The following is a 24,267-nucleotide window of genomic DNA, read 5'->3' as shown; positions in this document are numbered from 1 at the left end:
TTCTTGAAGGGGCCTTTCCACCAACATCTTTACAGAAAAAAATAGATTATTTTTCAGGTGCAAGACTCACAAGTAATACCAAAAGATCACTATCCGTGGCAACAACAATCACTTTAGAGAAGATGTTGAGTTGTTCGATGCCAGTACAATGTCAATATCGGCATCACCTGTGGCCGTGACTGTTTTCAAACCAGATTCACTAAATTCATGACACAGTGCTTCAATCATTATTTTTGTTGGTTTTCTTATTAGATAAAAAAGCTTCATTCTTAGTCAAACAACGTGTAGTGAAGTTTAATTCAATATCGCACGATGAGTTGTTAGCCGACCTTCGTCTTTGCTCTTCATATTTTACAGTTGGTTCTTCAGGGTATCCATTGAAAACGACAATAGAATGTTTGCCAAATTTAGTATGGACGAAACGTGAGCATGATTTAATGATGTCTCCGTAAGTAGTTTAAGTTTGCCAAACAACAGAGTGTAGGAGGTATCCCCCATCGATGACTATTGCAGCATTTTCCAAATCAACTTCTTCATGAATACTTTCGCTAAATACTTTGGCCATACATAATTTTGTTCCTTTACGAAGGGAGACTTCATCAAAAATAGAAGGGGTCTTGAAGCCAATTCATATCCTAAGTAGGTCTAAAGCTTGCTAGGACTATCACTAATGCACAGTATTCTGTTAAATAGCTGCTGGGGGTTTACTGCAACTTGTCTCGTCCTAACAGTTGCGGATTTGAATCTTGCTGGGTAGTCACCATGTCTTTCCTTTTCAGTCGTATATCTCCAAAATTACATCCTTTCATTTTTTGCATAGCTGCCAGGCCCACCTCATAAGCGTTATCACAATTGACACTATTATCTGAAATAAACCCTAAAGATAAAGACACCAGCTCCCCCGAAAGCTTGGTGAACGGACTGTGCTGTCTTAGCCATGATGTATATTTTCCTATATCCAGCTCATCCCTTTTCTTCCGTGATTCGAGCAGGTCAACATGCTGTTCAGTAAAATTAAATTCTATACCGATGAATTCTTCAATGCTCTCTTGCACTTTCACGCAGTAAGTGGTTCCAAGTTTCCACTTTGACAAAGCGTCGTCAGTGATTCCGCGCTCAAGTGTCGAACCTCCTACTGACTTCATTGGTCGCATGAGACACTGCTCTATGATCATGTCCGTCCACGTACCGGACCAATATCTGTCGCTTCTTCTTATTTTAAAGTACCCATTTTCAGTGAATAGTTTATATTCTTCTTTAGTTATTCTTGATTTGAGTTGCAACATACTTTGAACGTACATATGTGCTGATTTTGCGTATGATAAATGTCCTGCCGGGTGGAAAAATGGAAGCATATCAACAATAGTATTTAGGTGCATTTTCCGATTCCCGGACTTCTCTGCAAATATAAATCTAAGCATGAGGTCGATACAATGTAGAAAGTAAAGCCACAACTTGGCAGTCCTACTCGATGATTCCTTAATCCTGTCTTCACTTGCTTCAGTATATGGAATCGTCTCTTTTAGATTGTCATCATTATTAACATCCTCCATTTTTTTTTTCCACGTAACTAAATCTTGATACATATTTTCTATTTGTCTTAATTTCCCTTCAATATCTCAGTATTCTTCTCTCATTGCGTGGACTTGTCTCTTGAGACGCTGCTGTTAAAGTGTAGGCTCCGTTTGCCCGAGAATATTCATGTCCATGGAGCATGTGGGTTACTGTTGAGGACGCGTAAACTGATTCTCATAAATTTCCCACATACCTTTATTTAAATAATAAGTAACAAACAATCATACAACATAATATGACTGTTTAGCCAGACCGTGGCACGGCGGTTGGTGGATAATGAAAGCGCTTCATTGGGCAGGGGAAAATATTTATATTACCCCCCTCCCCTCCGAACTAAAACTGGTAAATAACAATATAACTCTTCAACGTTAAATGAATTTGTTATAAAAAAAGCAAACACATGAATTAATCATTATTTTCCTTAGGTTTTTGTAATTTCTCGCTGCGCCGCGAACCGCTGCGCGTTCGAGCCGCCGCGCGCCGTGCTCCTTATTAACAGCGTACGTGCCTTATTATAAATTAAAAACCATCATTATATACATTATTTTATAGCTAAAAGTATTGTCTACAAGTTTTGTTGATTTATTTTTTTTCGTTAACAGGCTCAGAAAAAAGTTATGTGCAAATATATTCTGAAATACTATTTTAAAAACTGATTTTTTTCCTTTACTAATAAATTGTAGCGATTGTATAGCTTTTCTCGCAAAAATGAAAGAATACAATTTTTTAGAATGACTAATTAAAAACTAAACAAAAAATAAATAATCTGATTTTATAAAACCGTTAAGAAGATATTAGCGTATTCCGAAAGGCTTTTAAAAATATATTCAAGAGGGGGTGGGGAAGGAAGCACAAGGGGGAAAGTCGGGGACTTTTGTAAAAATACATGTCTAAAGGTCTTCTAACATCTGTGAAAAATTCAGCTTCCGGGGAATTAGTTCCGACACAAAACCTTCATTGACTGGGCTATAAATACATTGTTATTTTTTATTTATTTTAATAATTATTCAATTGTAAATACGCCGTGAAAATTACGTGACTTCTTTGGTGTTGATCATGTGCCGGCGAATAATAAGTTTAAAATTTGACTTTACTGATTTCTTCCTATTGGTGTACTCGAAGGAAAATGTGTACACCAATAAACCAACCACAACCTCGATGCTTGAGAACAACATTCGAAACGAAATTGCTGAAATATCGCCAGAAGTCTACGATAATGTTATGAAAAATGTGCTTAAAAGAGCTAAAATTATGACATCGACAACAATGGACGCCAAGTAAAAATCGGGTTTAATTTTAACGAAATAACTATCAAAATGCAGTATTTTACATTTTCGGAAACTGAAATAATTACTTTTCATTATTATCTATCTACTATAAAGTATTTTTAAAATGATATGTGCGTATTTTGTGTATATTTATTTAACACTTACTAAAATGGCTTAATTTTTCACAATACGCTTCGTTCCGAGGTTTCCAATTCAAAATTTAATTTACCTGTTTACAAACATTTTCCCGGCCAGGTTGAAGAGGAACCGAATTTCCCAATTTATTTGGCCGGTTATGATTGGGTTGCGTTCCGGCTAACAGTAATTACTCAATCCGCGGTACGTTTCCCGCTGTAAACAAAATATTTTAGTATTCCATTACTAAGGAATGGCTTGAAATGGTTCTCCTCTTGGCTAACTTCTGATTGAAGTAAATCGTATCCAACATTTTGGACCGGTAATAAATTTTCTTCGTACACAAGCAAACACTTGAAGTTTGTTGGAGTTTTCCTTAGTAAGTAATAAAAGCAATGGTTTGAGATGGAAAATATTTACTTACGTGCAAAATTTAGAATAGCTGATCCTTGATAACATTTAAATATCAAGTTTTATCAGATAAATCTGGATTTGTGCATTGTTTTGTCGGAAAACGATGTAAAATTGTGTTTTCATTCATGTGGTCGAGAAATTACCATTAGTATTCGGTAGATTGCATGTCGAGGTTATGGTTAGGGATTAGATGAACACGGGGGTTTCAAGGCAATTTTTATCACCTCCGTAGCTGAGGTGTAAGGCTCTCGATTAGCAAGACAAAGGTCGCAGATATAAGTCCCGGTGTGCGCAAGTAAATTTCATTTATTTTTGGAAAAAATTAGTGAGTAAATCCTCAAATCGTACCATTTAATTATTGAAGACAATATTACTATTTAAAATTTTCGTTTAAGGCGATGCACTACGTAGTAAAGCAAAATCATGTGTTTTTGGTTCGAAAATTTGTGAAAAAAAATGCTTTAAATAAATACCGCGAGTATAATACATTTTGGCCTTTGAAATAATCTAGTATTTTTTACATAGGTCTTTTTATAAGCCCAGAAAAAAAAATAAGGCCTATGAAAACTGCTTTAAAGTTCAAAATTTCCTACTTACGAACCCATTTTCGGTTATGGTTTTATTGTATAATGTGGCAAATTAAGTTATTTAAAAAATGATCGGAATACATTTAAATATTTATGCCTGAACACAAAATAAAATAAAAGGCACTTTTTGTCCATGTTTTTTTCTTGCCTAAATCAAAACAGCTGGATGGTGTTAAGCGGGAATTTAAGCCTTATCGCCACCTACGTAAGGAATGTTATTGATGGCGGCTCGATTCAAAATATTACACGACGTAGTGCATTGCCCTAAGAATCGCTAATATTGTCTTCAAAAATAAATTTTTATTTTGATTATTTCGATTTGATTTGATTTGTGTTATTTCGCAATTTACTCATTTTGAATAATACATATTATACGTTCGGCACGTTCACGAGTGGAAGATACTCTCAGTATCGCCCTGGTGTAAGACCACCATTCGGAATTGAAAAATTGCTTTTTATGATTTTTAGCCGTGTTTGGTGACCAGATCTGAATAGCCAGGTACTCCTCCTCCTTTCCCATCGCCTTTCCCTCCCCACTACCTCCAGCCTCACTACCATAGTCTCGCTGGCTCCAGACGGTTGTGAGCAGTTGGGATTCTTGTGCGGTATTCATATTTAAAAAGAGTTATTCGTAATTTAAAGCATTTCATTGTGGCACTAAAGACTGAACGTAATTATGAAAACAAAATATTGCCTCGGGATCATTGCTTTTCAAAAATAATCATTGTCAATTGAATGACCACAAATTTCTCTTTCAAATTAACACCATTAGTAAATTTTAAAAATTAAACAAAAGAAATACTCATTTAAAGTATAGAGTTATTAATAAAATAAAATATTTTTGTATCTACTTTATCGATTGGCTGAATTGTACCAACAATCAGTTCCAATTTTTAATCTTTTATGCCCCTTAAATTTAAAGCAAATCCAAGTTTTAAAGTTCATTGAACCTGAGTTACAGACAGAAAGTAGTATTTTTTTAAATCTATATAGGTACATATATAAAAAAACTCGTGTCACGGTGTTTGTGGTCGCACTCCTCCGAAACAGCTCGGCCGATTATTATGATTTTTTCTATGTATAATTGTTTCATACAGTTAGGTAAATAGGGTGTCCCTATCCAGAATATTTTTCTGTTTTTTTTGGCAAAAAATATTTTTTGATATTATTTGAAATCAAAAATATCTATAACCTAAATTTTCACCCTCCTACCCTCACCCGACCATTTTTTAATAGTGATTTTGGTATTTATGTATGAAAAAATTTAACCGTCGTTCATATTTCAAAGCGAACGAAATTATTTACGTTGTTGAATAACAAATGGCGCTGCGTTCGCCTCATCAAACATTCATCCACACATGCGCAAGTCATTCACGAGAAGCGTCGCGACAGTTTGACATTTCATTTGGCATTTGTTATTTATCACAACGCAGTGCGTGCATAATTTTGTACGATTTATTTTAATTTATATATTTATGTGCGTGAATTACAGTGAACAATGCCAGCAAGACGCAAGGGGGCCCATTTGGACCGTCGAACGAATAAAGCAACAAACCTGCGAAATAGAAGAGCAGAAAGAACAGACATACAAATCCAACAAGATACCGAGAATATGCGTGTGAGCATGTCGCAATTGCGTAAATCTCAATATCAAGAAGCACGAGCTGAATGAAATCAATTTTTTTTTTGCTTAAATTTCGGCACACCATGTTTTTCACATGGACAATTATAATTGGCATGTTCTCGCGTGGGCAAACCATCGAGCTTATTTGTTTTAGATAACGACGGACTGACAAAAATATTGTACTCTCAATCGCTCTTCGAAATTAATATTGATTTTCTTTATTTCATTTTCCTACTTAAGGATAAAAAATATATTGATATTTTTCACTTTTCATTTAACTTTTCAAAGATCGAACAATGAATATGTCCGTTACTTTAATGGAACACATTGAATTGAGAAAATGAATGGTTGTTGTTTTTTGTTTTTATCGGCGGTCATCGTCTTCAGTGCTCCATTCATCTTTCTGCCATAGATCCCATCCCCACACACTTACAATACATTCGTTATTTTATATTTAACAACCGAAATATTCACTATAAATAATTTATATTGCAGAACAACGTTTGCTGAGTCAGCTAGTGTATTATAAGATTGGCAAAAATTTACTGATTCGACGAGTAATGTTCTGTTGTCGAATTTTACAATATCGAATGTTTCATTTTCGAATGCTCTATGTATGTTCAAATGTACATTATCAAATTTAAAATTGTTTCATTTTCGGATGTCCAATATCGAATGTTCTGTTTGCAAGTAATCCATTTTAAAACAATCCATTTCAGAATATTCGCTTTAAAAGTGTACCGGAGTTAATCCATTATGTCCTAACCTAATAATGCTAAACAAACCAAATAATAATATTCCAAAATTTCATCATTCAACATAGTGCACGACATTCACAAAACCCAAACTGAAATGTTCCTGAATATTCAAGCATCTAATCTAAACTACCTCTAAACCCCCTTCCAAACTTTAACGGACCTTTCAGCCCCCCCCCCCCATTGCCCTCATTACATTCAACTACCAAATATTGGGGTATAATAGTTCTACTGGCGCCCCCGGCAGTTGGGACTTTGGTGTTGTCATCACATACAAAAGCATGTCGCAATTGCGTAAATCTCAATATCAAGAAGCACGAGCTGAATGAAATCAATTTTTTTTTTGCTTAAATTTCGGCACACCATGTTTTTCACATGGACAATTATAATTGGCATGTTCTCGCGTGGGCAAACCATCGAGCTTATTTGTTTTAGATAACGACGGACTGACAAAAATATTGTACTCTCAATCGCTCTTCGAAATTAATATTGATTTTCTTTATTTCATTTTCCTACTTAAGGATAAAAAATATATTGATATTTTTCACTTTTCATTTAACTTTTCAAAGATCGAACAATGAATATGTCCGTTACTTTAATGGAACACATTGAATTGAGAAAATGAATGGTTGTTGTTTTTTGTTTTTATCGGCGGTCATCGTCTTCAGTGCTCCATTCATCTTTCTGCCATAGATCCCATCCCCACACACTTACAATACATTCGTTATTTTATATTTAACAACCGAAATATTCACTATAAATAATTTATATTGCAGAACAACGTTTGCTGAGTCAGCTAGTGTATTATAAGATTGGCAAAAATTTACTGATTCGACGAGTAATGTTCTGTTGTCGAATTTTACAATATCGAATGTTTCATTTTCGAATGCTCTATGTATGTTCAAATGTACATTATCAAATTTAAAATTGTTTCATTTTCGGATGTCCAATATCGAATGTTCTGTTTGCAAGTAATCCATTTTAAAACAATCCATTTCAGAATATTCGCTTTAAAAGTGTACCGGAGTTAATCCATTATGTCCTAACCTAATAATGCTAAACAAACCAAATAATAATATTCCAAAATTTCATCATTCAACATAGTGCACGACATTCACAAAACCCAAACTGAAATGTTCCTGAATATTCAAGCATCTAATCTAAACTACCTCTAAACCCCCTTCCAAACTTTAACGGACCTTTCAGCCCCCCCCCCCCATTGCCCTCATTACATTCAACTACCAAATATTGGGGTATAATAGTTCTACTGGCGCCCCCGGCAGTTGGGACTTTGGTGTTGTCATCACATACAAAATAAGACAGAGATAAAACAGATTTTAAAATATCTGGAATAGTCGAGTAGTCCACATATTCATAGGGAAGTACATATAGTGTAATTTTGTATTCGCCTGCGGAGATCTGTTCTTCGTAGCTGTACACAAAAATGTAGTACTTTTGTCTTCAACAAAAGTAGTTCACCAGAAATCTGAAAGCACGAGTAACTTAATGTGTTGTGGCGCTGGCCCCAACCGAGGGTTTATATTTATGGATGAAAAATGGTGGAAACATCTTCTTTTTGGATCTTTAGTAATATTTTTAAAAACGTAAGAGAGATTTACAAACAAGGGCGATAGCTTTCCTTTCATATATTCAATAATATAATTATTAAATTTATATAAAAATACAATAAGAGTTTATCTGTGAACAAATTCTGCTATGTAATTATTATTGCGCTTGACAGCTGTTTCGCCCTCTGAAGGCATTATAAAGCTATTATTTGGCCACATATGATATGTTTTATTATTTCCAATTAGATACGCATAATGAAAAAACAAATTGCTTCAATTTTTATGCCATTATGGTTTTATTATTTAAAGTTTTCCCAATGATTGTATTGTTTTAATTTGACTAATTGTCGTTAAGGATGTCTCCAAATGAATATTTGGATCACTCAGGAGTTTCATTTTCCCTGCATAATTTACTAACTTATATTTAAATGTTCTATAATAATAATATCAATTATGAAAATATCTGGAGTCGGTGAATTATGATCCCATTTGATCTCTGGTGATTTGACGTGTTGTTCTAGTATTATTTTAATAATAATAATAATAATAATTGGATGACTTGTATAGCGCCGTTTTTGTGCAAAATCACCTCAAAGACGCTGTACAAATTTATAATACATTTCTACAGTGATCTATGTTATTACTTAACTATTTATGGAGATAATATACAGTACAATACTTACCTGGTAGGTCACTTGGGATAAACACTTAATTAACATTATCTAATATCTAATTTTGTATTTATTATGCTTATATAATGCACTTGCATAATTTGGATTGACTAGATGATCATTTATGGAAAAGTGTGTGGAAGGGTTTAGATTTTCCTGTGGGGACGATTTAACCCGGACATAAAGTCGGAAAAAAATAAATGGTAATAATATCAATTAATATTGTTAGCATCCACGAAAAAAACTTGTAATTTCACCAAATTTCAGACTGTTGAAAATAATCTTCAGGATTGACCTAGCGAGAAACACAGCTTGAAATAATTGAAACTTTTTAAAGCTTGCTCCCATTTCTTTAGAAATGCGACTGGTATTAATTGGTAAAATTTGTTTCAACGACGTGAAGACAATGATGTAAAATATAGAATGATATATTAATTTCATTACAACGGATGGCTAAAAATTAATTTTCCTTTTCTTTGTTTTTTTCTGTCCGAATATTTCCACCCAAAGGAAAGTTGAAACCTCAATTAGGTATCTCAAAATGATGTATGAAGGTTATTTAATATTTTTATTTGATTTTCTTGAGTAAGTACACTAAACGAAAGCCATGTTTTTTTATTCTTATCCCACCGAGTTCGTAACAATCCATTCCAGAAAGGTTTTACGTGCACAAAATATGGTAGCAAATTATTTTTCCCAGAACTTATCTACTTGCGAGAAATATGTTCACTATATTCAGGTTAGCGAAAAGTCAAATAGAACCGGACTAAGGAAGGATTTTTTTTATCAATGTTTATAAAAAAAACCTTTAATGGACTATTTTTGGCTACTAATGCACTTATGGAAAATCATGCGACAATAATTATTATGACTAGCGCTAACAAAAAAAAATTCAAAGTAGCGAAGCTAATAGTCCACAGTGGAGTGCTGGTACCTACCAAAATGAATGGCAGTGAGGCATGGTACTGGCAGTGGAAGGATGAAGATCATCAATATAATATTGTTAGTCGACGATGAAAGTAGATTGAAAGCTCTTTTTACAGTTCTTGATTCCATACCTTCTGTTTATCTCTCCAATCTTGCTTGTTTTAGCTCGTTTTCAAGCCTTCTTGGTTCCTTTTAAGGGGAATGATGACATTTATCTATAAGTTATTCATAATAATCATTAGAATTACTTACTTGATAATTGCCTGATGATGTTTGATGCAATCTCTTAACTTTTCAGTGTTCGATTTATCGGGAAAATCTTCTATGTGTGATACACCAGTTTTGTTTAAGTCTGAAAATAAAAGTATAATCGATTACCTCAATAAGTTTAGAATCTTAGAATTTTAGGAAGAGATTAATTTTCATTTATTTTTTATCTTTAAACAGAAGAACCGATTATCCGACGTTCTTTTATTCGACAGTAATTTTGTACCATTTTTCATTAATTTATTCTATGTAAAACACTAGCTGTACCCCATCACGCGTTGCTGTGGCTCTTTCTGTCTGTGCAGATAGACAAACAATAGCTCGTGTTGCTTTTACGTCCAACAGATGACACTATTTAAAAAAATCATGTCATCCAGACGAGAGAATTATATTCAAGTTGACTTATAACAAAGGAAAAATATAGCAGTTTAATACACTTAATATTGTTTGAATTTCTAGTTAACCTAATTATAAATCCCTACATTTGTAAACCCTTGTTGGATTTCTGTTATGTGGTTAACAAAAGAAAAAAATACCCATATAATATTACAAAAATAATATGAATTCATAAAAGTTCACAATGCCGATTGAGGTCAGTACCTACGTTCGTACCCGGTGCTTATTTAGCACATTCATATTTCAACTCCACTTTCTTAACTATACCTAGTTTCTGTTAAAAATAAGCTGACAATAATTTAATTTACCTGCATTCCTACATACATCATTATTTTAATGCTGCAGTGATAAAATCGAAGGTTATGCTTGCAGCTTGTAGAACAACTAAGCTTGCCTTATTTAAACCACTGAAATACGAGCCACTATGTCCTAGAGGTAGAGTATCTAACCCTGTTCTACATGAACAACAAATTCTTTCCTGTTTTCCTTTGAAATCGAATACTTTGTCATTTTTCCATTTTGTGCAGGCGTGGGCGTGACCAATTCCGTGGAATTTGTATTTATGCTTCGATTTCTGGATTAATGATCATAAAAAAACATCAAATTATACCCGACTTCCCTAAAAATAATTGTTACTAATCATACTACAAGTAAATTACAAAACTCTGAACATAAAAAAAATTAACGGCCCTCTGTATTTGTAAACTGCTGTAATAATTGATGATTGTCTTTGGATTTATATGAAAAAAAAAACTTGAAAATTAAGAAGCTAGTTTGACTTTAGTCTTTATATTTTTACTCCTCACAAGAGAGCCGATGCCTGTATGGTGTAGAGCAGGGATGTGGAAACTCCGGACCACAAAAAAGAATATAAAAAACACTAATTTCTAATTTCCCCAGTTTAACTAGATAAAATCACAGTTGTGTATTCATCTGCAGATGCATTTAAGAAGGAAACTATTCTCATCTTATAATGCAGTTTTATAAATCTATTTGGCGACTATGTGCAGCTAAAACTGAAAGAACCATTTTCGTGTTCCGTGTGTAGATTCAATAAAAGTTGGGAACTCATACAAGGATTAACTCTTAAGTTAAAACCAGTTTTGAGTTCAGAATGCAACGATAAAATTCCAGTAGTGTATTTATCTTCTGACGCGTGTTATAAAATACAATCGTGTTCAAAGTGCAGTTACAAAATTGAATATGCAGATAGTTTATACATCTAAGCTGGGTTTTAATCAAAGCTGGAGACTCACACAAAGTTACACCATCTGCTGCAAAATTCTGAGGAAAATCATTTCATTGTTCCACGTTGACATTTGATCACGCAATTTCCATTTTTTCTTGATTCTTGTAAAATGAGGTTATAATAATATATTGAGAATTCTGACTCCCCTCCCCCCCGCAGAAATCTACGTGCGGTCCACAGGCTATACTACAAACATTCAAATGGCCACGGCAAAAATGTTCCCTACCCCTGGTGTAGAGTGAACGCTGTCGCCACCCGGTTTAGCAGCATCGTGGAGTAAAGGTAAGGGCTGGGTTAATTTGAGAGGCGGGTTTCGATATCGCCGCCCCGGGGGAACCATTTATTGGATAACCAACACCTCTGCCATAGGTTGGCATCCAGTTGGTTTGCTACGTTTGGTGATTTATTAGGAATGTCCGGGTTCATCGGGTGAGGTAGGTTCAGGATACGCCTGTCCACCAGCTTTGACCTCTCCTACTGGTCTCTCTTGATCACACTTCGCATTGCGCTGCAGTGGGAGGGATAGATCATTCGTCAGTCACTCCTGAATACATTGATCCCTAGATTCCCACCTACCCCTCATACATCTTTCCTTCCCAGATTTTTTGTTCCTTCCTTTCCTCAAAAAATACCCTGATGGAAATTATTTTCCTCAGGGCCTCCTGTGCAAGGTTAAGGTAAAAAAGGAAGGGATTTAGATTTAGGAAGGCATGAATAAGGATTAACAGATGTCGGAGAGTGACTCTTCTTTTGAAGCCGACATCAACCTTGAAAGGGTGTTCCACTCGTGCACTGTTTCACAGGGGATCAATGCTGATAGGTCCTTCGAGCCGGTTTCTTGACAGTTTGAAAAATACAGAATTGGTTAGATTATTTGGATAAATAAATTATTTACCTCTGTCTTTCGGGGTAACTGCCTTCTGCCAAATGCTAACGAGGTCTAGCTTGAGGATGTTGAGCTGGCCTCCAATGATGCCCATCATGCCGGACGTCAGGCAGTCAAGGCTCAGGTTGCAGTTGGCGCTCACCATCACCGTCATCATCTGGTACAAATACACCAGCTGGTAACTTGGAAGGACAAAATATATACATATGAATTTCAAACACTGCAAATGAAAACTATGATTAACATCTAAGAACTTCGGGATGGTGACAAAAACGGATCAAGTAAAAATACATAATTGAAAAATTATTATAGATTGCACGCCTTTGCACTTGCTTCCACATAGCGGTATAGCAGTGCATATAACGGTGTCATAGTGCAATGGGTTAACGAGTAGAATGGTGCTAACAAGGTCTTGTTCAATCTCAGCATTATCTGTTAGTCTTTGGATTAATTTAAACAAATTAATCTGAAAAACAATTAAGCGGGAAACCCATAAGATATGTGAGAAATCGAAATGATCATTTTTAAAAAGTACCAAATATCTCATGGAAAACCATCAATGGAAAAAACTACACCACAATTCAAAATTTGTTAACTCTTACCTGCATGTTTTCAATTTTAAACGACTGATAACGAACCACTTATCCTACATGAAAGATAATTTTACAATTGTGTAAAATTATAATAAAGGTTTTTTTTAAATTTCATACAACTGATAAACAACCATTTACCCTACATGAATGGTTGTTCAGTTGTGTAAAATTTTTAACATGTTGATTGGTAAGGACCTTAAAATACGAAAAGCAGGTACGCAAAACGAAAACTTTATCGAAAATCAGCAATCAAAGTTTGTAATAGGTTCAACATTGACACGCAAACATTTGGAATTAATTAAAAAGGTGATATCTTCGACTATTCGCGTGCGTAATGTGTTAAGTTTATGTTTCACCCTAAGCTCAATAGTCAAATATGTAGGCTATTTGACATTAATAAGTGAGAGTTCAATTATCTAAAATAAGCTGTTTGCTTAAAAGTTTTAGCGATTAGCCAAATTTATCAATTTAATAATCCTTATTTAACATTTTAAATTAGCTTAGAAACTGATTCAAATTATTTAAATTTGCGAATTTTGAGATCAAAGAGCGAAGAAAATTTAGTGATATTGAATTATTTTTAAGTATGAATTATCGCGTACTCACACGGAGAAAAAGTAACAATAATTATAATTACACTAACAATCACGTAATACCAATTTAATTACATTTAAGGATAATTGCACACATGCATGTAGATTGCAATGTTAATAAAATCGACACGGTAAGTTTCGTTCCCACACGATACAATCTCTGAGAACAAGAAATGCGCTTAAAATTAGTGCGAGAAGCAACTACATTAAATGGATTATGGAGACTAGTGTTGTACGGAATCCCGTTGGATCCAGGCCTGCAATCCCGTTTTAAACCAGGTTACCAATAATTTAAAGAGATTCTTAATAAATTAGTAATACTGATTTTTCTCCGTTCAATGACACAACACTAGTCTCCATAATCCATTTAATGTAGTTGCTTCTCGCACTAATTTTATGTACAATTCTTGTTCTCAGAGATTGCATCGTGTGAGGAATGAAACTTACTGTGTCCTTAGCTGTGATCAGTTTGTTAATAAATAATTGATATTATGTTATTTTTATTATTAGTTTAATTATTGTTACTATTATGTGCTTATATTCTTTAATATTTTGTCTTTTTATGTAAAACCCAAATGGGCCAAACCTATACATAAATCAGAAAAAAATTGAGTTGGAATAATCAAATTTACTGAAATTTCATTCACGAGATATGGAACTTTGGAATATTCTTAAAAACCAAGACATATCACCGTTTAGTGATAACATATTTTTCAAAAAGATAAAGGATATAGTTTAGTGCTTTATCACATAGAGTGGTCGCGTTAACATACTACATCCCCTCTGAAATGCTTCATGTTATTTTAGCACCGTTTACACAAATCGATAAGTTGTGCTCCATGTCATATAATTTACCTACTCTATGGTGCATCGCGTCGCCAGTGCACAGACTTATATACTGCATATAGAGCAAAGCGAACTGTATACTGCATGTAGAGCGATATAGCAGACTTTCGCCTAAATTAATAAAACAGTAGAACCATTTTGTCTAGTGTACGATTCCTTTTGTCTCAGAAGTACCACTGAGATTAATTTATGTCGATTTATTTATTTTATTTTTTATTCCAGGAAGTGGGGAGGTTAGTGCAATCCCACACGTCTCATGTAGACATACATATTTTTGTTTAATAGATGTGAAAAATGCAAAAATATATTAAGAAAAATAAATTAGCAATTAAAGACAACTATGCATGGCGTGGTTGTGAGTGAGCTTGGGCCCAGCGCTCACTCAGGAGTGGCGATTGGTCCTGGTAGTCTGCGGTCACCACCGTGTTGGCGGAGGCCATTAGCCGCATCCTGGCTCCAGTGTCCCGGTGTCTCATCAGGCCGGCAAATCCATATATTCCTGATTACGTGAACGTTGTCGATACGCTGCTGTATCTTCTCTATCCAAATATGATTCTCAGGCGTCTTTATATTGGATTCTTAGTCGTTCCATCAAGCAAATTCGGTAGTGACACCATGTCTCACACGTATACAGAATGGTACAGAATGCGTTGAACAGTGTTTAAATGCAATATTATTGTTGCATTTGCAAAATCTGTGGGCAATCGTATTAGACACTATGCTTAGGCTTCTCCTTTGTCGTTCGATATCGCCATCGTCTGATAGGTTTTGATTAATAATGTGCCCCAAATATTTTACGTTCGACCATGTATTTATTCTTGTCTCGTTAAGGTGCACGGGGAGCATCTTACTTGTATCTGTGGTGGAAAAAAATCAATTCCGTTTTCTTTGGGTTGTACATCATATTGTGCTGTTTTCCATATTCTTCACAAATATTCAACAGTAATCTTAATCCCTTGATCGACGGAGCTAGGAAGATCATTTCGTCCGCGTAGCTTATATGGTGTATGCATACATTGTTAATACGAAAGCCTGCTCTGATATCCACGCAACTTGACAACTCGTCCATGTATACATTAAACAGGATGGGGGACATACACCCTCCTTGCCTTACTCCTGACCGCAAGTATATCGGCTGAGAGTATGTACTTGCCCACCGTACGACATTTTCCCGCTAGGAGTGCTTTCGGGATTGTGTGTTTATATATATGGTAGGTATATTCCTAGCTTTCAATTATGTTTTATGACAGACCCTGTCGAAGGCTTTACTTAGGTGTAAGAAGCACCAGTACACGGTAGTTTTTCGTTTCTTGTATTATTCTATTATTTGCTTTGCAGTGTATATTGCCATATGAGTGGACAAGCTACATTTAAAGCCCATCTGGTTATCTTTAGGCATTAATTTCATTTAGTATTTTTGAATAACGTAGATTGGTTTAGCTTTTTGCTTTGCATGAATTGATAATAATTATTGTCAAGTGAATTTTAATACATTTTTTCATTGGCTAATTACACGCTACTCATTAGTCATTAGTGATTCACTACTGTTAGTTAGTGATTTATTTCTGTTAATAATGTTAATTAGTGATTAATTACTGTTAAAAGTGATAATTGGTGATTCATTACTGTTAATAGCGTTAATTAGTGATTCATTACTGTTAATAGTGTTGATTAGTGATTCATTAGTAAATAGTGTTAATTTTCTATAATTGATATTAAAACGATATTTGCACTACGACAATAGACACTTGATTATTGTTTAAATTTTTATGCTGTAGAATTTGGGGTTGTTTGTTTTTTTTTTTGATTTTTCACTAACCCCATACAGGAGGACCTGAAGACAATAACTTCCCAGAGGGCCATGTCATAGTTTGGGATGGTGAGTGGAGGATCTTTTTTTTTAAAGAAATTCTGGGAAGGTGAAGGTTATGAGGGTTGGGTAGGAATTTAGCAATCAGTGTGACCAGGAGTGACAGATGTATGAATAGATTTCTCCCACTGGGCGCAAGGCGATGGGTCACCAGTTGGAGTGGTCAAAGGGTCTCCCCAAATCAGCCTCTCTCAAGTTGGCACACCATGCAGCTTGTGGTTAGGTGATTCTTGAACACACCTCACCCGATGAATGCGGGCACCCTTGCTAAATCACCAAACGAAGCGAACCACTTGGGGTGACCTATGGCATAGGTGTTGGTTATCCAATAAATAATTCCCGCGGCGACAGTATTAGATTATGTACGTTTTTTTAAATGTCTTATGATTATTTGATGAGAAGAAAAAATTATTTCAAAAGATACTTACAAGGTTTTCTGTCAAATATTTCAATATCAAATTCGAGACAGACATAACATTTTTTAATATTCGTTAGGGAACGATCGCCTATATTATCTGACAAATTTTACGATGCATTGGATACGTAAAAAAATAAATATATATTTACGGGTTGATATATACAGCCCGTAAAGAACAATGTTATTACTATAATACAGGGTGTATCGGCACTAACCTGACAAACTTTAACCAGATATTCCTTAGCACATTTGGAGTAAAAAATGTTATGGGCACTTTGCTGTCCGGTAGCATTTTTTTTCAATTAAAAAAAAAAAAAAAAAAAATTCCACACTACATCACTGTCATTGGCATTGCTTTTCGTGTCCAACAGCTGGTATAAGCAAGTATGTCGAAAAGCGTCTTCGCTCTTTTGCACACACTAAATAATAATAGTTAAAAATGAGACGAATGGTGCCGTGCCATTTCGTTGTGATTGTAAAAGTGCTCCAATATAGGTACACACGTGCATTATTCAACGGAATTTGAATAAAATATTGCCAGATGGGTTTTCAAACTTTGACAAAGGATAAAACAGTGGTGACATGTGGTGAAAATATGAATAATAATTTTTTTATTAAAAAAAAACGTTACCGGACAGCAAAGTGCACATAAGATTTTTTACTCCAAATATGCTAAGGTTAAAGTTTGTCGGGTACGTGCCGATACACCCTGTATATCTTACTCTGTATTGACTGAGGATTGAACCGTCCTACAAAGGGACTGGAGTTAATCGCGCTGACCACTGAACCAAATCCCGATTGGGTAGAACCGACATTCATTTCGTATTATTAACCACTGTAAAGTCATCAAATTTCAGAGAAATGCAAATATGTCCGCGTGTCATTATCATCGACATCGACACTGTGCATGCATTGTCATCGACATCGACACTGTGCATGCATTGTCATCGACATCGACACTGTGCATCGACACTGTGCATCGACACTGTGCATCGACACTGTGCATCCATTGTCATCGACATCGACACGGTGCATGCATTGTCATCGACATCGACACTGTGCATCGACACTGTGCATGCATTGTCATCAACGAGTCTATCTGCCGAGTTTCAGCTCGATCGGATGTCGGGAAGTTAGTTAATTAAAAAGAAATTGAAAACAACTATGAAGCTTTCATATTATGTTAGGATTTATTATTTAGAAAAAAAATATTTACCGACATTAGTCGCTAAATAAATGTTTAATTTTTACATTAGAGGGAAAGCGAAATTATCAAATATGTTTGTCATTGATATTCTTTAGGTGAGTTGTTTCTGTATATTTGTATTGTTTCACTAGCCATTGTTGTTTGTTGTAATGCTTTTTAAATGACGATCCCGAATATTTGATTTAAAGTATGAATTCAGTTGAAATTAACGTTCAAATGTGATCCAACAGATAACAAATATAATAATCCTGAAAAGAATACAACAACATTCCGCTGTGAACAGTATTGTATTAATGGAAGCATTTTATTTGTAAACAAAGGAGGTACACTAAAAAAATATTCTGTGGAATTTGGAATTAATGTTGTAAAAGTAATTCTCGGAAAAGTACATTTTATTCTATATTTCTCAATATTTCAGGAAAAAATATTTTAACTATTTAAACGTTTTTAACCAATGAAAGTAGTTTTTTTTATTATTGAAAAGCTCTCCATGTTATGTTATGTTACAGATGATGCAATCCAATATTGTATTTGTATGCCTTTCTTAAAAGGATTGTGTTTTTTTACGGACAAAACTATTTATTCATATTCATATTGCGTTTGTACGAGCACAAACAAATAATTTGTCTTAATATTGTATATCAATTTGTTGCAAAAAGCGTATTTTAATCAAATTAATTAATTAACGCCATCTATGAACACGTAGATTATAACGAGCTTTGCGTTTAACCTTAAGCCTCGCATACTTAATTTCTACCGATTTATAATAAGGAGTTTTTAAGTCCCCAAAAAAAAGTTATTTTTAAGATAATATCTATACATTAGTAAAGATATATGCCGAAACCTTCATTATATGAAATTCCCTTGATAGAAAAAAATCACACACTTTTTGTATGTGATTTATGCACAGTGTATCTTTAAATCTTTAAATGCAACTAAACAATTTGTCGAGAGATTTTCGCTCTATTTCAAACGAGTCGTATTTTTTCAAAAATTTCAATCTTAATTATTACCAAATTTGTATATTAGCGGGCTCCCTCTAACATTCGTATTTATATGTCTCCCTTTCAAACCATCTTTGAACGCTTACTACGGGGCATTAAGGCGATGCACTACGTCGTGTAATATTTTAAATTGAGCCGCTATCAATCCACCATCCGCCTGTTTTGATTTATGCAAGAAAAAAACATGGCCAAAAAGTGCCTTTTATTTTATTTTGTGGATGTTCAAGCATAAATATTTAATTTTTTTCCGATCATTTTATAAATAACTTAATTTTCCACATTATGCAATAAAATCATAACCGAAAATGGGTTCGTAAGTAGGAGATTTTGAACTTTAAAGCAGTTTTCATAGGCCTATAGATTATTTTTTTCTGGGCTTATAAAAAGACTAATATAAAAAATACTCGATTATTTCAAAGGCCAAGATGTATTCTACTTGAAGTATTTAATCAAAGCATCTGAAATATTTCTAGGCGACCAAATTTTCAAACCAAAAACACATGATTTTGCATTATTACGTATGGCATCGCCTTAAGAGTTTCTGCAGTATATTTTTTTTATCATTCTGCATCAATAAATTGTCCTTACTCTGATGTGTTATTAGCGGATCCTTGATTACTAAACACAGTGACAATTCAACACACTTTTAAAAAAGTGATATAAAGTCATTAAAAACGATAAAAAAAATTTAAACCTAACCTAACCTCACCTACTTAACCCAGTTAATAAAGTTTTTGTTTTACTTTTTGTGTCACTTTCCATGACTTTATAAAACTTTTTAAAGATGTGATGAATTATCATTGTGATGATTTATCCTGTCACCGTTTTTTTTATTTTTTTTTTTTTATTTAATATTTGAAAACATACATTTTTACATAGATAAGTATACAGGATAAAAAAAGATATAAAACAATAGAAATTAAAGTAGCCTTTCCTCACCATAAAGAGACAATGCTCTTGTGTTTGGTGAGGGAATTCTAGTTCAATTATGTACATGTTAGTATTAAGGTAAATAATTTATAAAGAAACAACACAAGATTTAAACAATATTACTTCTAGATGTAAGTAGTAAACGTATTTTGGACTTATAATAGTTTAAGGTAATTTTTTAATTTAAGGTGAAATTCCTGAATATTTTCGATATTTTTTAAATTTAATGGAAGTTATTAAAATAAATTATGCCTAGATAAAGATAGGTATTTTGAATGAGCTTAGTGTTAAATTTTGGGATTTTAATAGTTTTCTGGTATCTTGCTGATGTATTGAATTGCAAGTTATGAGTATTTGACTGCATTTCTTTGTAAATTTGAAGTATTGAATATTTTTGATACATTTTGTCTATTTTAAAATTTTTATGGTTTTTTCAAAATTACTTTGATTACCAATCTTTGAACTACTTTAAGTGGGTTCAAAATTTTATTATATGTTCCTCCCCAACCAATAATACCATATTGTAATATAGATTGAACAATCGCATAGTACACTCTTTTAAGGTTTTCCAGTCTAAGAATTAGCATATTTGTTTTTAGCATAAAATTTCAGCTTCTCAAATTCCTTGTTTTTTCACGGATCTGCACTAGTATATATGTTATTGTATTCTGTTCATATTAAAAAAATGTTACACCAAATAATTACTAACTAATAGTATTTTGGGCGAATTAATGCGACATTAAATGTTATTTATGAATGTCAGTAATGAAGAGAATTAGTTACTTGGGTGAAGGTTGTATGTCGAAGGGGTACCAGGCCTTGAGGGGCAAGAAGCGCTGTCCGCCGCGGTCCAGCATAGGCAGGATTCCCCACATGCCCACAGTGGTCAGCGTCAGGTAGAAGAAGAACTTGGTGTCCCGCTCCGCTACGTATGTGGTGCGCAGCTTTATCGCAGTGTGGGAGGGGATCTTACGGTTGAAAATGTCATCTGCAGTATAAAAACCTCTTTTTAATTAAAAAAAACATAATCCCAGTCAGTTTAAGATCGTTTTCAAACTCGATAATATGAGGAAACGTGGCTATCAATGACAACTTGTCATTGGTTATAAAAAGAGCTTTGTAAAGTATAAGTTTATTGTCTGAATTTATGGTCGTATTTTTAATTCGGTACATTTTTTATCAGCTTTTTTATATTAGCTCCACGCAGCTGCGGAAAAAAATCCTCCTGTGCTGTGTTTAGGATCTTATTAGGGAAAGGAAGGAGCGGAAGATTTGGAATGTAAGGAGGTATGAGTGATGAGTAGGAATCTGGGGGTCAATGTGTCCAGGAGTGACGGACGTATGAATCCATCCCTCCCACTGAAGTGCAAACACATCCTTCGCCAAGACCTTGATAAATATTACCCCATGAACCCGGTAACGTCTGCTAAGTCACCAAACATAGCGAACTACTTGGGGTGACCTATGAAAGGGGTGCTGTTTATCCAATAAATGATTCCCTCGAAGATTTGTTTTTTTATTATTATTTTACTTTAACTCCACAAAGAAGTCCCTGAAAAAAAAATACCTCCTGCGGCCTATGACGTCATCTTTGAGGATGTTCTGTGGAAGCAATTTTCGATGATAGGAAGGATTCTTGAAGATACCCAAATTGTAAGAGGGATTCCGGCATACCGTTCCACAGCCGAGGTGTTGAACTCTAGAAGGAGTCGTTCTCATGTGGTGAATAACAACCGTGTATAAATATTGGGCGTGCGTTTGACGTGTTTACCGAATATGCACCGGTGTCGAGGGGATCAATGACGCTAGTTCCTCGGAGCGCTTCTTCAAATGTAATATCGGTAGTACCGCATTCATCTGATGCCTTCGCTCTAAATATTGCAACCCGTTTGTTAAGATAAACATATTACAGCATTATAATTTTAACTTTCTACGATATTCCGCTGCAGTCCCCCTGACGATCGATCTGACCCCCTCTCCTGAGGAAGATTATAGCGTAGTGTGTCAGTCCAACATATAATACGTACACGCCACGCCCAAGTTATGCGCGGATAATATAGCGTAGTGTGTCAGCCCAACATATAATACGTACACGCCACGCCCAAGTTATGCGCGGATAATATAGCGTAGTGTGTCAGCCCAACATATAATACGTACACGCCACGCCCAAGTTATGCGCGGATAATATAGCGTAGTGTGTCAGCCCAACATATAATACGTACACGCCACGCCCAAGTTATGCGCGGATAATATAGCGTAGTGTGTCAGCCCAACATATAATACGTACACGCCACGCCCAAGTTATGCGCGGATAATATAGCGTAGTGTGTCAGCCCAACATATAATACGTACACACCACGCCCAAGTTATGCGCGGATAATATAGCGTAGTGTGTCAGCCCAACATATAATACTTACACGCCACGCCCAAGTTATGCTCGGATAATATAGCGTAGTGTGTCAGCCCAACATATAATACGTACACACCACGCCCAAGTTATGCGCGGATAATATAGCGTAGTGTGTCAGCCCAACATATAATACTTACACGCCACGCCCAAGTTATGCTCGGATAATATAGCGTAGTGTGTCAGCCCAACATATAATACGTACACACCACGCCCAAGTTATGCGCGGATAATATAGCGTAGTGTGTCAGCCCAACATATAATACTTACAAGTTATGCGCGGATAATATAGCGTAATGTGTCTAAGGCTTAAATATAAAAAAAATCGGTTATATACTCGTAAAAGTCAATAATATTAGATTAGTCAATATTTGATATAAAAAAGGCAATACGTATTAAATTTTACCATCCAATTTGTTGACCAACTCCCTTATTTTTTCTCTTTTCCTCAAGAATTCAATGATCTTGAAGAGTTGTCCCATATGGGTCACCAATAGGAAGGACACCTCCACCACCTTCTCCAGTTCCCCGATCACCTGAGATAACAGACGTGTTGGGCTTAGAACTTAGCAGGTGCAAAAGCTATCAAAATGGTGTTTACACGTGGCCAAAAACATATCAAATAGATGGTTTTATTAAGGTTTATAGCATAGTTAGGTTAAAACACTTTCAACCTGTAGATTATACAATGCTTGTTTGTAAATCGTTCTATAATAATGATCATTACAATGTAGAGCTAAAATTCTTTTACAAAATATTTGAAATGCACCTCTGCATAATATAATCTTAGCTGAAAAACTGAATAATAATAAATTATTTGATATTTTCACTGCCAAAAGTATTACCGTGAATAATTATTGCGTTATTATGCCGTGTTGGTTCTCCTTATTCAGCTAACGTCTCGGACTGCGTTACAATGGCCATCATCAGGGTAAATGTGTAGATTGCGGTGATTTTTTTTTTTGATTTTATGGATTCTTTCGTAATCCTCTAACTAGCTAGGGCTTATAACAATACCCTTCATGTTTCTAACTAACTAGTACTGCGGCTGATTAGCCTTATTACTATCACCATCTGATGGTTGTATTTAATTGACTGATTTTATGTTACATTAATAAGTTTTATGAGGAAAAATTCTTAACTGGATAAAAACCTCATTGCGGTGAAGTTTGTTGGTTGTTTATGTATAAAATAGCGATACCGTGTTGCAAGCGTTAATCGTTTAAGAGCCGGTATTTCAGTATGATAATTAGTGAAATTAATTTGGTTTTCGGCGTTTAGTTTTGTCGTAACCGTCAAGTACCAGAATTTACTATAACGCTGTTCGAAACGATGGCTAAAGAAGGATGAAGTGCAACACGGCATTATAACCCAAATATTAATTACGCAACTTATTATAACTATTTATAGTAGGTAATTTCAGTGAGCTATGGGAGCAAAGAAAAGATGTTTGTTAAAAACCATTTTTTTTCCTTTAAATTCTATTATAAGAATAAACAAACTTGGTCAAAATTAATTCAACAGGGACATTTTTTTCGATGCTTGTATCTTGCTTGGTCTCAACCAAAGATATTAGAAGAACGAGATGTGCTATGCGCAGTTCGTACTGAGTGGAATTGTTTTGCCGAGTGTCGCCGGTTTTGTTCACCAATACTACTGCACACCTTCGCTTACGCTAAGGCATCGCTAAGGTATCCGCACTAATACATAGAACAGATTTCTGTGCGTACACGTCCCGATACCGTTCAAAGTACCCTAATTAGGTAGTACTCCGGCTACGGTCCGGCGGCCAACATAGCATATCTCGTTCTTCTAATATCTTTGGTCTCAACTGTGGCTTCACATGATTTGGCCTATTTAGGTAACCCCTACATAACCTAGATGTAGCACAAAGAAAGGTGGGTTTTTTTAGGTGAAACTGCACAATAGTCGCAACTGCTCCCAACCGTCTGGAGCCAGTGAGCTATGGCATTCCCAATCGGGGTATATTTTGTTAGCCTGAATGTAGCGGGGAGAGGAAGAAGATGATGAAGAGAAAGGTGGGAAATTACCTGACTATTCAGATCTGGTCACCAGA

General features: G+C 34.9%; 2 protein-coding genes across 11 annotated transcripts in view; one reads left to right on the top strand and one right to left on the bottom strand.

Moving 5' to 3' along the window:
- dlg1 (MAGUK family member discs large 1) overlaps positions 1–24,267 on the top strand; it is a 181,972-nt gene that overhangs the window by 67,733 nt on the left and 89,972 nt on the right. The window lies entirely within an intron of this gene.
- LOC149420998 (odorant receptor 46a-like) overlaps positions 1–24,267 on the bottom strand; it is a 43,217-nt gene that overhangs the window by 17,797 nt on the left and 1,153 nt on the right. The window contains exons 2-5 of the mRNA XM_089635111.1: positions 22,597–22,726; positions 20,567–20,771; positions 12,332–12,504; positions 9,777–9,876 (exon numbers count right to left, since the gene is read on the bottom strand). Coding sequence (XP_089491237.1) covers positions 9,777–9,876; positions 12,332–12,504; positions 20,567–20,771; positions 22,597–22,726 — 608 coding nt within the window. The remainder of the gene's footprint in view (positions 1–9,776; positions 9,877–12,331; positions 12,505–20,566; positions 20,772–22,596; positions 22,727–24,267) is intronic.

This window comes from Hesperophylax consimilis, chromosome 9 (genome assembly GCF_061612785.1).
Source record: "Hesperophylax consimilis isolate HC1 chromosome 9, BYU_Hcon_1.0, whole genome shotgun sequence".
Lineage (NCBI taxonomy): Eukaryota > Metazoa > Arthropoda > Insecta > Trichoptera > Limnephilidae > Hesperophylax > Hesperophylax consimilis.
The sequence above is the reverse complement of the archived record's forward strand: the minus strand, read 5'-3'. Positions and strand labels throughout refer to the sequence as shown.